Here is a 15,738-nt window from a genome sequence, read left to right as displayed (position 1 = left end):
TATTTTTCTGTAGTGTCAACTTTTACATGCTTAATGTTTTATCTTGTTTATACACATTTACGGATAGTTTTAAACAAAGATCTTAATTATAATATTATTCACATGTATAATATACCAAAATATGTCTTTACCAATTAATTATCTCTAGGCAATTGATAATTTGAGAATTGACATTAAGATATTGACAATTGACAAATCAAGCTTTCATCAGATGTTTATAAAAATAAATGTAACAAATTAAAAATTAAATAGAATTTAGGTGAGACACATATTTATTCGTATTTCTGTAAAATAATGCCGGAAGCGACAGTCCTACCAAAAAAATTTTCAGATGGACCTCATGGACTTGGTAAGTTAAAACTGTTATACATATAGGTTTAATACTAAAACTCTTAATGCAATACTAAATTGTTAATTATAGGTAGCATTTCATGTAACGACTATTAAACTCTTTTTAGGAGATCCTGAGGACAGATCGTTGAGAAAAGTTGAAGTCGAAGTAGTTATTCCAAAACTAATGAGGGAAAAGGCTAAAACTGAAAAATGCATCAAGGAGGTTGAAGATTTTAATAAATGCTGTAAAGCCTCGTCTCTTTTTATGGTTTTTAAATGTAGAGATGAAAACTCAGCGCTAAAATCTTGCATGGCTAAATGGTATAATGATGAGAAATTTAAAAATGTATGCACTGAGGAATATCTACAGCAAAGAAGTGAATATAGAAAAACAGGTATAAAGAAATCAATAAGAAGAGTTTGAGATCTTGAATGTACCTTAATGTAGATAAGATAAATAAAACATAATTTAGTCTATTTCATTGTTTATTACTGGTAAGTTCCTTGACAGTACCAACTCCCGAACACTATATTTACACAAGTCATGTGGTAGACGTAGATTTTCACCTTCAGATTTCACCTCAGCAATCATAACTTCCTAAAAATCATAATAATTTCCTTATTAGTTTAATTCAGAATAAAGACATAACTAGACTTAAAAAAAAATTCAATACATAAAATATTTTTTAAATAAGACTTCTCACAAACCTTCACCGTTGTTGTAGCCATTCTGACGTGACCCAACAAAGATATCCAGTTAAATGTATCATTTTCAGTCTTGATAACAACAATATAATCAGCATGATTTACTTCCGGTCCCTCTTTATACAACACTGAAAAATACAACAGAAATATATTGTCTCTGCATCACAAAACCATGGAGATGTCATAAGTATATATTATTAATATTTAACTTACAGAAATCCCCACCAAATTTAATTCCTGATTTCACAACATACCCTTTAGATCTAAAGTGATGGTAAACTATGTATTTACTGACAAAGTATTTGTCTGTATTACAAAAGAGTGACCAGCATTCCTCTATGTTCAATACTTGGTCTTCTTCCTTCACAATTTTTAAACAACCAAGTCCGTATACCAAGAAGAATGCTTCTTGTAATGTAAGCATAAGCTTTTCCTGCAGGGATACTTTATTCAGGCAACAGTGAGGTTTTAAATTTGCAAAATAATTATCATCCTCAGAGTCACTATTGGCCACAACAACTACAATGTCTTGTTCATGAGGAGTGTGAGATGGTGAATGGTTGTTTAAAAATTGTGACATACCATCACCACCATCATCATCACTCGAAACCAAGTCAATAACACCCTTTTTTGTGTCCCGTTTGATTTTTTTTATCAAATCATAAACATCTTTAAAAAAAAAATCTGACTCTTCATTTTTCTCTTCATTTCCAAACCTCTTGTACCAATAACTTCTTTTTAAAAATTGTCTCTTTCTCATAATAATTGGACTTCCTTCCTTCTTAACTTTAGGTCTAGATTTGGAAGTATTTCCTTTACCATAGCAACCTATATGATGCAAGAGTGCCATTGCATCAGTAGACCTAATCTCAACACCTACACCATTAAAATAACCAGTAAACAGAATACACATAGAGTCAACCAAAGGAAAACGAAGTGTCTTTTCCTCATCCATAGATGTGCTACTTTTCTCATTCATTTGACAGCAATCTTTTGATTGCATACTAGTCATGACAAAAGAACTGGCCACTACCCAAAAATTATTTTTAGCAGAATGTGTCACAAGTCCAAGCTTAAATTATTAATCTGTAACAGAAAAAGTCAAGTTCTCAGCAAAATAAACTATCATGCATATACTTTCTAAATTTTAGTATTTTTTTCACTGTTAAATATTATATTGTTTAATAAAAATGGATACAAAAGTGAGGCGAGATGTCGAAACTGAAAGATATAACCGTAAGTACAAAATAAATATACAAACATTCCACGACACTGTTTGACGTTTGTATCAATACGAACATCAAACTTGTACTTAATATCTAATTTATCGACTTGTAATAAACACATCAGATTCATAATTATGGCATCATGTAAAATCGTATCAAGAAATATTGATTATATGCTTGATGTCTAAGAAAAATCCTGTCACAATAAAGTACAATAAATTTAACGTATTTTACCTACATAAGAAAATATCTGAAAATTAAACAATGTTTTGTTATTTTAGGGAGTAGTGGTAATTGTATCCAAGTCAAATCGTTCGACTAATCAATTTTTAAAATATTTTTTTATTCTTATATGTCATTTGCCTTGACATTTTATTATGAATTACCAGTTTAGAAATTATAAAACGTTTATACGTCTCGTTAGTTATTTTAATTATCGATCTATATCAATATAAATACCTACATAAATTCTATTTAACATAAAGTATTTCTGTACTCTATTTTATTATAGTTATATTTTTGTCTTTTTAATATCATGTACACATTTGACAGTTTATAATTTTCTTATTTTACCCAACTTGCTTAAAAATCAGTACTGACAATCGTTGAATTCCTATAGCTATCTCTTTTTATTACAGCCAAAAAAGTCTACATTAGAGAAGGTAAGCATTATTTTACATTTCATTAAAGAAAACTTCACGTCGAGTAGTCACAAGACCTCTCAGCTGAGTTCACTGTCGCCCAATCTTCTGTTTTCTGAAGAATAATTCTCCTTGTAATATATTTCATTGTGAGTGGAGGTTTTTTCTTTTATTAATATAGCCAAAATGGCTAACATTGAAGAAAATGTAAGCAAACTAATAGGCGATGAAAAGATTGGTAAGTGACTGCGAATGATATACATAGTGAAAATATTTTGCACTTTCTTGTTTTAAAAAGTTTTATGATTAACCCGTTAAAAATGATTGTACAGACATGATCGCTGCTACCAGCGTTCTACAAATAAGGGCCAGTGAAATCCGGCAAAGCCAAATTAATTGGCAGTCATATCTGCAGTGAGTATTGATTTAATCCTTCTTAATATATATATTCCAAGTCACAACATCATACATTGTCGTTTAGATCGCAGATGATTACTCAGCGTGATCATGATTTCATTGTGAACCTGGACCAGAGAGGTCAAAAGGATCTGCCGGACAGAAACCCAGAAGGATGTGCCGATGTATTTCTAAACTTGGTAGCGCACATCAGCAAAGATAACACCATTCAATATGTCCTTGTCCTGATTGACGATATTCTATCAGTGAGTGTATCTATATATAATATGTAATGTTCAAGTTTAATATCAAAAACTGTTATACAATTATGTGAATATATGATAAAAGAAGGAACATAGTTTCTTATGTCTAAATTCTATAACCCCAATTTTGTTAATAAATAGAAATCCACCTAAAAATTTTATGCCTCATACTGTATCAATTATCAAACTATTAAGAATATTTAAGTATTTTGTTTATTCTGGCCTGAACTCTGTTTGTTTATATAATTATGTTATTCAATAACTTTAATCTTTCCATTATTTTTCAGGTACATAAAAACTATTGTACTCTCATATTTGCTGTTATTGCCCAAGTGATATAGTAATTTTGCAAAATTTTTAGGAGGATAAGTCGAGAGTGAAGATCTTCCGTAATGCTCGTCATGGGAATGTCTGGCAGCCTTTCCTCAGCCTGCTTAACCGTCAGGATGAATTTGTCCAGCATATGTCGTCACGCATCATCGCCAAGCTTGCCTGCTGGCATCCGCAGCTCATGGAGAAGAGCGACCTTCACCATTACCTGTCCTGGCTCAAGGATGAGCTTAAAATGAATGTAAGTCAAGCTTTATTATGCATATGATCCAGAATGCATGGCATGATTTTAGGGTTGTGCATCGTTGAATGAGCTTTGCATTTCTAATTGGAACTCTCAATTATATAATACGTAGTATTTTTTATACATTTAGTACATTTTGAACTCTGCATTCGATAATACATATTTTTTTATGTAATTTATAAAAAAAAAATCTGTAAAATTATTTGTTTAAACAGGCATACCACCCGTATTTAAGAACACATTACTTGTAAACATATCTATTTTTTTCTACTCCATTTCATCTATTTTATTTTTATAATTATCTATTAAATTTTATAAGTAAAATGTATTACACATTGTTTTATGTATTTTTATGTAATCAATAATAGGTTGAAGAATTTATATTTCATGGGTACTAGATTATGCAAATTTGTTGATTTTTAGTCTGACAATTTTATTATATTTCTGCTGTCAACACTACAAAATTGTCAGATTTTAAATATTAAAATGTTAATATTATAATATAAAGAGTATCCATAGATTTTCAGTGTTACTGTAAAAGTAATCTAGTGCCTGGAACCATAACCAAACTAAAATAAATGAGTAGTTGTAAGTAACAATTATAAGATAAATATTTTGACCTAACAATATATAATAACATTTAAATGTTATATTGTATAATAAAATACATTTTGAAATCTCTGATAGTTACAATATATTTTTTCTCATATCAAGCTTTCTAAGATCTCTGTGATAACGTTTCATAATAACTTTGTTCTATGAAATTGGCAGACATTATATATATGAAACTTTACTTCATTGTAATTAATTATATAATGACATTTTATCATAGTAAAAAAATATCAATTAAATTTTAAGGATTTGTTTTAAAAAAAAGAAACAGAAGCTTTGATTTGTTATATAAAAATAATAATATATGTTAACACAATATTGCATATTTATATTTATTATGTTTAATTTAAATTTAAATTTATATATAAAGAATAGTTATGTAAACTAACAAAGCTTAGCAGTTCATGGTTATGGAATATCATCAGCTGTGTGTCATTGTGTACGTAATGATGAAAATTGAATCGATGGCCGAGAGGAGTGCTGTAACATTGAGAGGTTTGTTTTCTGGTAAGGCGGAGAAAGTGTCTGCAGAGTTAGAACATGCCGAGCAGGTTATGTTGGAGCATGAGAAACAAAATTTCTCTGATAAACCAACTAAAACGCACAAGGAAAAGGATGATGTGAAGGATTCCGAGAAGTATAAGAGCCTGTACAGCTCTTTTGATGTCTTAAAATCTCATGAGGACCTCCCTGATGGTCTTGTAAAGGTATTTCAACAGGGCTCTGTGATGAATGTGTTTAAATAACACAAGTGGAATTGAGTAATTGTGTTTATTTATGATTTAAGTATGTAACTAATATTGTTTATAATGGCATGCTTGTACTAACTAACTATGTGTGTTTTAGTAGCTTTAGCAGGTCAAGGTTCTACTAAAAAGCTTATTTCGTCGGAAATGAACACAAACAATAGACGCCGCTTTCAGATGCGACAATATATTTGTTAATAAATTGCAAATGCTTCTTTTTTTCAGTAAATTTACTGAAATGTACCAACGAATATGTTTGTAAAATATAACACCTAAATTGTTATTACACGTTTATGTAAAACTTTATAGTTAGTTTAAAAAAACATGTTATGTTTGTCTTCACTTCATATATGAATTAGCAGACAGTTTTTTACTAGTCTTGAGAGTAGCATCCTCGCGAGTTTGTTATTTTATTGACTGGGGTACTGCTACGATTCGGAGGTCTAGCGAGTGTAACTTATAGCAATTGATTTATATACAGGAATAGATTTCAATGTAACACGCTAAATTTTGATGTTGTCTTTGATGACGACATAACTATAGTACACCAATTTATCAAATTAACTTATACTACTTATTTATAAAATTAACATTCGAGGAATCTCCAAACATTTTGTATAACTAAAAATTATTGTTATTTATAAAAAATTTTTTTGTGTAGAACAACGATTACATCCAGTCGGTAGCACGCTGTCTTCAGATGATGCTTCGCGTTGACGAGTACCGCTTCGCTTTCCTATCCGTTGACGGCATCTCGACTCTCCTTTCTATCCTGGCTTCGAGAGTCAACTTCCAGGTAATGAGACAAACGACTTTCGTAATAAGTTTGATCTATTATTGCACACTTCATAAATTATAATATGTTATATGACGTTGTTTATTTTTCTCAATTCGTTTTTTTGACAGGCTAAGATCTTAAAACATGCTGCCTATGATTTCCTTGTTATCACAGTCAATTTTAGAACCAATTAAAATTGTTGCCAGGATATTTTTTGTCAGTGACCAGATTTGATTTAAAAATAAGCTTAGATCTGATATGATAATGAAAGAAATTAAAAAAACAGGTTTTGAGATTCCATGAATTTTTCTAGGTCCAATACCAGTTGGTGTTCTGCTTGTGGGTGCTGACTTTCAATCCTCTGTTGGCCGAAAAAATGAACAAGTTCAATGCTATTCCCATCCTAGCCGACATCCTCAGTGACTCTGTCAAGGAGAAGGTCACTCGCATCGTGCTGGCCGTGTTCCGCAACCTCATTGAGAAACCCGAAGACCAGCAGGTTTGCTTTAAACAAATTAACTCGTTAACATTACTATTCATTATTTTATTTCTGACTTATAACTATATGAGGATTCTTTAATTATTCTATACATTATTTATTCTGTAGGTGGCAAAGGAGCATTGCATAGCTATGGTTCAGTGCAAGGTCCTGAAGCAGCTTTCTATACTAGAACAGAAGCGGTCTGACGACGAGGACATCATGAATGATGTCGACTTCCTGAACGAACGTCTGCAGGCGTCCGTACAAGACCTCAGCTCCTTCGATCAGTATGCTACCGAAGTGAAGAGTGGACGGTGAGTTTATTTTAGTTAAATTTTCAAAATTTTAAATAAGGGTATTTATTTCTTTGTTTCGTATGATTTGTTAAAGCAAAATATCTATAACAAAACAAGTCTAGACTTAGCTAATAAATCAATAATTTTAGTCGTCTTAAATAAAGCTAATTTTTGCGTAAAGTAATACACCTAAATACTATTAACTTATAAATAAAAATGTTGCCATTATGAAAAATATATTTTCTATAAAGTTTTTTTTTATGATTTATCCAGTCTGGAATGGTCACCGGTGCACAAATCAGCTAAGTTCTGGCGCGAGAACGCCGCCCGTCTGAACGAGCGCGGTCAGGAGCTGCTACGGACGTTGGTACATCTGTTGGAGAAGAGCCGGGACCCCGTAGTACTCGCCGTAGCCTGCTACGACGTTGGCGAATACGTGCGTCACTACCCACGCGGCAAGCAGTATGTATTGCATTTTTTTTATATCTGCATAGATTTTCTCTATATACATATATATAAAATAGTTTCTGTCGGATTTTATTACATGGTACTTGTACCCAAGCACTCAGGCAAGTGTTACCTTGTTCTTTGTAAAATTTATATATAAGTTTTTAAGTTACATAGCTTTTAATATAACTTACTTTACAGTATTGTATATACATATATTTTATATGTATATTTTATTTTGTATGTTATCTTTTTGCATTTGTACACCTTTATATTAAGATATATATCTTAAGTGCTGACATCTGTGTATAACAACTTAATTATTTTTCATGACTTTGATAGTGTTCAAATTGTTTCATGTACTTCTTAGTGCGTACCAGTTATCTAAAACAATCAAACATCATTAAATTTCACTGAGACCTAAAAAATAAGTTAATAAAAATTTTAATGACAGAAAGATAATTAAAAAGGTGATTATTGTAATGAACCTGTGTTTGTTTACAGCATCATTGAACAACTGGGTGGAAAACAACGTGTCATGTATTTACTGAGCCACGAGGACCCCAATGTTCGGTATGAGGCACTACTCGCTGTACAGAAACTCATGGTTCACAACTGGTGAGATATTATTACTCTTTATTCATGACCAATATAAAAATATGAAGTCTGTCTTAATTTTCCATTTCAGATTATGTGTACCTTTCATTATAAATCGAATATTTTTAGATTTTTTATTTTATTTTATTGTACTCTAAAGAGTTGTATTGGCGGTCCCATAACTGGTGATACCGTGTTTTATTTTTTAACAGACAGAATACAAAAAAATTGTAATGATAGCTAATCAATAAATTTCCATGTAATCTAAGCTTTGTAGAATGCTAAAGAAACCTTTATTGAAAATAAAAAAAATTTAAAGGTGTAATATAAATTTTCACGAAAATATTAAAAACAATTAACACACTATTATACTTTGTAGGGAGTATCTCGGCAAGCAATTGGAGAAGGAACAAATCGACAAACAGTCTGGTGGAACAGCCGTCGGTGCTAAAGCTTAAAATGTTACAAATGTTCTAAAAAAAATTGTTATTGTTGTCTTTGAACCTTTATTGCACTTAGCAATATTTATGCCATACGTCCTATAAGAGTTACAAAGTTGATAGTTACATTACATAACACTATTTTCTGTTACATTATACCCATTACAGCAATATTAACTCGGATTTACACATTGTAATGTGAAAATGTATAATATTAACATAAACACCTATTTATTTTTAATTATTTATGTTCATAATAAAGTTTACAAAACGCTGGCATCGGTTATCAATATTATTGCTTCTTATTATTTTTGTTTGAACATTCCTATAACATATGTTGTTGTTATGAAAATGAAATGGATGTAATCATTATAAAATTCTATATTATATTTTAATGTGTAGAAATTATAGTATATTTGTTCATGTAAAATGATTTCATCAGTAAATAAACTATGAGTATTAATTCAAAATACAATTGTTTTCTTTACTTCCTTTAATAACAAATGAAAATAATATACCGATATCTACTTTCTTTATCGACGAATTATATAATATGCAAATAAGCACTACATAACTTACAAGAAATAACATCTAAACCTACATTGTTTTATTCTTATATAGTTCAATACCAGTGTTCCTGGAGATATTCAGTAGGGAAAATGCGTGTGATTCCTAAAAGGATAAAATATTTTATTCAAAAACTTTATCGAAATTCAAAGTAATTGAAACGAAACGCTATTGGTCCAAACGAATTTGACGTCATAGACCACAGTCTATAATATTATCATGGCAACAAGTACATTACGTTGAGTATTTTGCTATTGAGATATATTATACCAATTGCGCAAAAATAGACACCGTTCACATTTTCCGAATCTGTATGCTGATAAAAACAAAAAAATTCTTACTTTATTTTAGTTATTTTTGTTAATCGTTTTTTTTTTACGACTATGACAATGATATTATAAATTATTGCATAAAATATAAGAAGAATATACGCATATTCACTATTCTATTCTATTCTATTCTAGTAAAAGTATCTATCAAAAATAAAAGAAACATAGACGACCACTACTAGATCCGACTTCCAGCCGGTGTGGCCGTTAACAGTTCTTATAACTGCTTTTTCCCCGTACAAATACGTAACTATGAAACCTCGTTTCTGATGCAGAAAATATTACCATGTTGTGTAAAAACCATGCATGTTATGGTTTATGCTTTTTGCAAATTTCATTTAAGATCATTTAAGATTCAGATTCATTTACGATCATCGATTTTAGCGTGACTATTTATTTTATCTTGTTTATACATTCTTTTCTAATACATTGTTGTAACTAATGAATTTATAAACAAATTATAGAAAATTATATCTGTGAACAGTGAGCTCTCCGCAAATGACGTTATTTCAATAAAGTAAATCCGATCATAACTTCTATCTACTTTACCTACCCCAAATCTTTTCGTACGCTCCTGCTATTATGAATAAGTAAGAGTAAGTCTAGGTCTAAGCGTCATACCTCAAACAATCCCATGGAATGAGAGTGTCCTTGAGTTAAAAGTGTGTATATATTTTTAATGCCTTCGAGGTATTTTAAACTACAACACTGTAATAATAATAAATGTAACGTGGAAACAATGTTTTTTGTAACAAAAATAACAGGAAGATCAAGTCCAGAATTCTCTGGAACACTACTTTGGTTAAGAAAACTTATTGCAAAGATGAAAGTTATAAGTAAAATTCAAACAAACTTTTTACATTTTTGGATTTATTCACCTTATTCTTAGTTCTTTTTACTCTTAAGTAATAGTTCGAATCCAAGAATATTTTTGTTCATTGTAGTCATGGTTTGGAGCCCTCAATTTACTGTGTGAAAAAAATAACCCATATAATCTTAAGATTGAAAGAGACATGGGTTTAAATTGTTTATTCCACAGTACAATGGAGAACATCCAGTTAATTAATAGAAACATAGAATGTCGAGATGATGAAACCATTTTATTATGAATCTGTATATGCTCTTAATGTTTATTCTGGAAACTGTAACAAGTGTCTTTAAAAAGTCGAGTTAATTCTATACAAGCAGGGACGGAGACTTTAATCATGAATGTATATATATAATGTGTCAATTTCTCAACTGTTTAGTGTAATTGTCAAAATCAAATGGCATTTGACAATCATTACCCAAACATGAAACAAACAATCGCTTGTGCGGTTTAAACGTAGTCATAAAGTATACAAATATATCCATATAAATAAATAATTATTGTTTCTATAATAATATGGACGACGTTCTCGTACTTAAGGATTATAAAACTATTCCTGATATAGTTCATGAATATGCTCCATCTTTAAAGTTCGGTCATATACCATTAGTTATTGACAATGGTTAGAATTAACTAAAATATAAATTAATGATTACAAATTGAAACATAATACTTAATAAGTATACTCATATTCTTATTCTCTAGGTTCATATCAGTGTAGGGTGGGTTGGTCAATATACGACGAGCCGTATTTAACATTTAAAAATCTGATAGCTAGGCCTCGTAAAGACCGCTGTAAAAAAGACGCTGATCCTCCGGTAACACCTCCTATACAAATTGGAAATGATATAATTAATATAGAAGCTGTAAGGTAAACTTTTACGTCTATAATGTTCAATATATTATATAAAGTTTTCTCTAATTCCATATTATTGTAGGTTTCAGCTGAAAACACAGTTTGATAAAAATATAGTCACCCACTTTGAAGTTCAAGAGCAAGTCTGTGATTATATCTTTTCCCACCTCGGTATTGACAGTGAGGGTCATGTTCCACATCCTATTGTTATGACGGAAGCATTTGTTACTCCCAACTACAGCCGACAGTGTAAGCTATCATATCAATGTCTTAACAAAGTTGTAAACATTCTTACTTGGTATATATTTGTAAATTTATGCAATACAACTATGATACAAGAAAAACATCTAACAGTTTGCTTTTGAACACACATTAATTAATTCTTTTAATTCGCATGTACTGATTTGTTTCCAGTGATGTCAGAATTGCTTTTTGAGGCTTATGGTATACCAGCAGTGAGCTATGGAGTGGATTCCCTGTTTAGTTTCTACAGAAATGGTATTGGAGACACAGCATTAATAGTTAACTGTGGCTATCATACTATTCACTTTATACCCGTGTTAAAAGGAAAAGTTGTTGCTGAGCGTGCTAGAAGAATTAACTTAGGTATTAAATTATGTTAGTTTTATAAAATACTGAGAATAACAATTTTTTGTTTAAATTTTTCACTTAAATGATAATTAAATTTGTAATTTTCTCTATATGCTACTGAATTCATGACAAAAGACTTTGGTAAAAGCTTTATATATATATATATATAGCTCTCAGAAGATTAAATGATTTAATGCCTTAATGCAGAGCAAAACAACAGATTTAATTAAGTTTATAAGAATATAGCAATGATAATTACCATATCTTTATAGGTGGAAGTGAAATTATATCATATATGCACAAACTCCTGCAACTTAAGTACCCTGTTCATGTAAATGCCATAACAATGTCCAGGATTGAAGAGATTCTTCACGAACACTGTTCAATAGCCTTGGACTATCAGGAGGAAATAAGGAAATGGGCAAACCCAGATTACTATGAAGCTAATGTTAAAAGAGTCCAATTGCCATTTGTACAATCATCAAGTTCATCGACCTTAACAGGTTATATATTATCTTTTATTTCATGTTATTAATAATCATTAATATGTTTAGCATATTCATTCTGCAATAGCTGTGTTCATAAATAAATATCTTAAAGAATATAAAAGATATTCTGAAATAACTTTGTAGCCGAGCAACAAAAAGAAAGAAAGAAGGAAATGGCGCGCCGTTTGCTTGAAATAAATGCTAGAAAGAGGGAAGAACGGCTCTTAGAGGATGAAGAACAGTTGAACCAGCTCTTGGCTTTGCAGGTGATTTATCTTAATAAATTCTATTCCTTTTATATAACATTGCTTATAAGAAACTAAAGATAAGGTACAAGGATCCAACAGGTTTGGGAAACCAGAGCATGAAACTGGCAAGTTAAATAACTAAGAAGTGTAAGAAAATATTTAAACAACAATTTCTTGCAATTTTAATACAAAATCGGTTTACTTTTGTAGCTGAAATTGAGAAGTGTACAAGCATTTTTATGATTATAACATTTGATTACCTGATGCCTAAAATTTCGTCAGCGATATTTGATAATATATGAGCCAATTTTTCATATGTCAACCGAACATCACTGACGTTACTATGTAGGAAAAATGCCTTTAAAAGGGTTATTTCTTTAACTTTATATGATCAGGAGATAAATATTAAAATAATGGAAATAATTTAACTTCATAAGCAATATCACTTTATATGTACGGATAAATTGTTATAAAACTTTTGAAATTTTATCATAATGCTTTTAGCGGAGTAATTAATATAAATTGCTACTATTACAAAAGACATGAAATTTTAAATCCAACCTATTTGTTATGTTATTCAATAAATCAGATTTTTTTGTATCAATTTCAGGAATTGATTGAAGATGGTGAAACTGATGAGTTTAATGAAGCGATCAAAGCATTTGATATAAAGAATTATGGTGATCTGCAGGTATATTTCATCATAAGCAGTGGAAAATTTTTATATAAAAAAAAAAAAAATTTGAACATTATCTTTTTCATTTAAATATACCGTTATATAGACACTATAACTTTATATTCTCTACTCTAGAAAGGCTATAAACATGAACTATTGAATCAATTACAAATCTGTCCAAAATATGAAATAAATGTAATGTTATCACCATTACAGAGACAAATAGCAAATTTGAATGTGAGGATTGAGAAGAACAAACAACGTATTGCTGCAGCGGCAAATGCTGAGGAAGTGGTAGAGACCAGACCGGCTGGGCGGTACCAGCCACCCAATGATCCAGAAGCGTTCCAAGTGTGGTTAGAGGAAACCAGGGCTAAGGTATGATATTTTACGTTATATAGGCTGCATTATACACCATATAAGAGTAATTTAAATACAGAATTTATACTATGTAATATACAAATTTATTATATTATGGAAGAATTATAGATATAGGATATGAACTGGTACCTCCAGTTATATTTTCATAATGTCTTTTCAAATTAAAGTGTACCAAAGTGAAGGTTCCACCGAATTTTCCTAATTTTTTATTAAATTTTTGTCTAAATATGTATATGTTTAAATATAAATTAACAATATTCAAAACTTATATGTGTATATAATGTTTTAACAGTTGGCTGTTAGCATTAGAAAATAGTTTGAGTTATACTGACAATAATAAAAATTTTCTTTTACAAAGAAATATTCACACGTATTTCAATTGGTAAAATTTTTGTCACTATACTAAAAAAAAATCTCTAAGGGAGATGTGAAAGTACAATTCCGAAATCAATTCAATCAAAGAGCGGCCACAATCTAATACTAAGTGAAACTTTAACAATTCAAAAACATAAATTATGCAAGTTGATAAAGATAATCAACTAAAATAGTATTATAATTTATAAAATTGGGATAGATGTATTTTAATCTGTGAGTGTATACGTTTAACAGAATCAAGTGAATTAATACATATATCTGTCAGTACCGTGAAGTGTCAGCTCGTCGTGAGGCCCGCAGGGCGCGTCGCGCGGCGATGGCTAAGCGACGCACAGCCGCCGCCGCTGAACGTATGAGAGCTATCTCTAGACTAGCGGCCGCGGGTGACGACTTCGGTTATAGGGATTCAGATTGGGACGTCTATAAAAGGTAATTTAACATGTATTAAATTGGTTTACATAATTACTGATACTATTGAACTAAACTGTTATATTGTGACAGTTACTTCAAATAGAAACTTCAAGTAAAATGTTATTTCATTTAAACTATATCAGAAATGTATGTGTTGAATTTGAATATTACCTTATGGAGACTTAAAAATATGATGTAAATTAACAAATTGTATTAAGAAGATTAAAGGATTCCTCCACTAGTTAATACCTTGGGTTCTATAATGTCTTTGAATTTATGTGATGCAGTATAAGCCGTGAAGCCGACTCTGATTCAGAGGCGGACGGCGAAAGGTTGGTGGAGTTAGAGGAAGCGCTGAGGGAATACGAACCAGCGCAACCCTCACAGTACCATCACCAACTACATCTCGCCATAGAACCCATCAGGTAAGGAACGCGTAGATATAATTATGTACTAAAAAAGATGTACTTAACCTTTTTGGTTTCGTTCAGTAATTGAGGATAGTGTAATTTAATTGTAAAATGCAGATAGCCAGTTACTTTTTGTTGACATCTCGTAAAAAAAGACATCGTTATCAATTATGTTTTTTTTTTAATTATTTACTTATGGGTTTTAACTAAATACTTTAGGTACTCTGTACTAGTGACATCTATTGTTTTGTGTGAACTATATTATTCTTTTAGAGCGCCAGAATTGATGTTCCAACCGTCAATGATGGGAAACTTAGAGGCTGGATTGGCTGAAACAATGGAGTATGTATTCAAACATTTCAGTGAAGAAGACCAGCTGCTATTAGCTAACAACGTGTTCCTCACCGGGGGATGTTCACAATTTCCAGGTTATTACATATTTATTTATTATATCTAGTCATCTATTATTAGGCTTAATACAATTATTTTTATTTTACAGGTTTAAAGGAAAGACTGGAGAGAGAACTCTTAGAAATGCGACCATTCCAATCAAGTCACAAAGTGGTAATGGCGAAAAATCCAAATCTCGACGCCTGGTATGGCGCAAGGGACTTCGCTGGTAGCAACGATTTCGAAGACTGGTGTATATCAAAGGAAGAGTATTATGAAATGGGTGGGGAATATTTGAAGGAGCACCACGCGAGTAACCGGTATTATAAGAGTCCAGCACCTCTCATTGATAACACACTGACGCCGGCGGGAGACGCTAACGTCGTCAAGGAAGAAATTGTCGTAGACTGTTAAATTACAGCTGACATAATACGGATTGAAAAAAATAAAACAAAAATAACATTGTATTTTTTTTTCACTTTTTCCTTTAATTCTAGTTATAATTTATAAACTCTATAAAAAATAATAAGTCGTGGTGGCCTGGAGGTTAAAAGGCCCGTCTCTCACATGTGAGGGCGCGGGTTCAAAACCTGGCAAGTATCAGTGTGATCTT

At 31.0% G+C, this 15,738-nt stretch overlaps 4 protein-coding genes across 7 annotated transcripts; 3 read left to right on the top strand and 1 right to left on the bottom strand.

Moving 5' to 3' along the window:
- The first annotated feature begins 119 nt into the window (after positions 1-119).
- Positions 120-810, top strand: LOC116771099 (COX assembly mitochondrial protein homolog). The gene is made up of 2 exons (XM_032662808.2): positions 120-349; positions 459-810. The coding sequence occupies exons 1-2, from the start codon at positions 295-297 to the stop codon at positions 755-757; spliced, it is 354 nt and encodes a 117-aa protein (XP_032518699.1). The 5' UTR covers positions 120-294; the 3' UTR covers positions 758-810.
- LOC116771098 (uncharacterized) lies at positions 802-2,050 on the bottom strand. The gene is made up of 3 exons (XM_032662806.2): positions 1,252-2,050; positions 1,042-1,166; positions 802-931 (listed from the first exon to the last, which is right to left on the bottom strand). Exons 1-3 carry the CDS (start codon positions 2,048-2,050, stop codon positions 803-805), a joined length of 1,053 nt encoding a protein of 350 aa, XP_032518697.2. The 3' UTR covers position 802.
- Positions 2,051-2,132: 82 nt separating this feature from the next.
- Positions 2,133-9,010, top strand: LOC116771097 (V-type proton ATPase subunit H). 4 transcript variants are annotated; one of them, XM_032662801.2, is made up of 12 exons: positions 2,133-2,274; positions 2,903-2,926; positions 3,238-3,319; positions 3,387-3,567; positions 3,926-4,135; positions 5,263-5,457; positions 6,158-6,292; positions 6,588-6,773; positions 6,882-7,069; positions 7,325-7,513; positions 8,003-8,116; positions 8,475-9,010. In XM_032662801.2, exons 1-12 carry the CDS (start codon positions 2,229-2,231, stop codon positions 8,551-8,553), a joined length of 1,629 nt encoding a protein of 542 aa, XP_032518692.2. In that variant the 5' UTR covers positions 2,133-2,228; the 3' UTR covers positions 8,554-9,010. The 4 variants fall into 4 exon arrangements, with proteins under 4 accessions (XP_032518692.2, XP_032518694.1, XP_032518693.2 ...); XM_032662803.2 differs by lacking the exon at positions 5,263-5,457; XM_032662802.2 differs by lacking the exons at positions 2,133-2,274; positions 2,903-2,926 and adding an exon at positions 2,953-3,143.
- A 1,641-nt stretch (positions 9,011-10,651) lies between these two features.
- LOC116771327 (actin-related protein 5) lies at positions 10,652-15,592 on the top strand. Its single transcript, XM_032663154.2, has 12 exons — positions 10,652-10,921; positions 11,005-11,170; positions 11,238-11,404; positions 11,570-11,761; positions 12,019-12,249; positions 12,379-12,500; positions 13,093-13,173; positions 13,375-13,536; positions 14,180-14,343; positions 14,613-14,750; positions 15,009-15,163; positions 15,235-15,592. The coding sequence occupies exons 1-12, from the start codon at positions 10,816-10,818 to the stop codon at positions 15,537-15,539; spliced, it is 1,989 nt and encodes a 662-aa protein (XP_032519045.2). The 5' UTR covers positions 10,652-10,815; the 3' UTR covers positions 15,540-15,592.
- The last annotated feature ends 146 nt before the right edge of the window (positions 15,593-15,738 follow it).

This window comes from Danaus plexippus, chromosome 17 (genome assembly GCF_018135715.1).
Source record: "Danaus plexippus chromosome 17, MEX_DaPlex, whole genome shotgun sequence".
NCBI classification, from domain to species: domain Eukaryota; kingdom Metazoa; phylum Arthropoda; class Insecta; order Lepidoptera; family Nymphalidae; genus Danaus; species Danaus plexippus.
The sequence above is the reverse complement of the archived record's forward strand: the minus strand, read 5'-3'. Positions and strand labels throughout refer to the sequence as shown.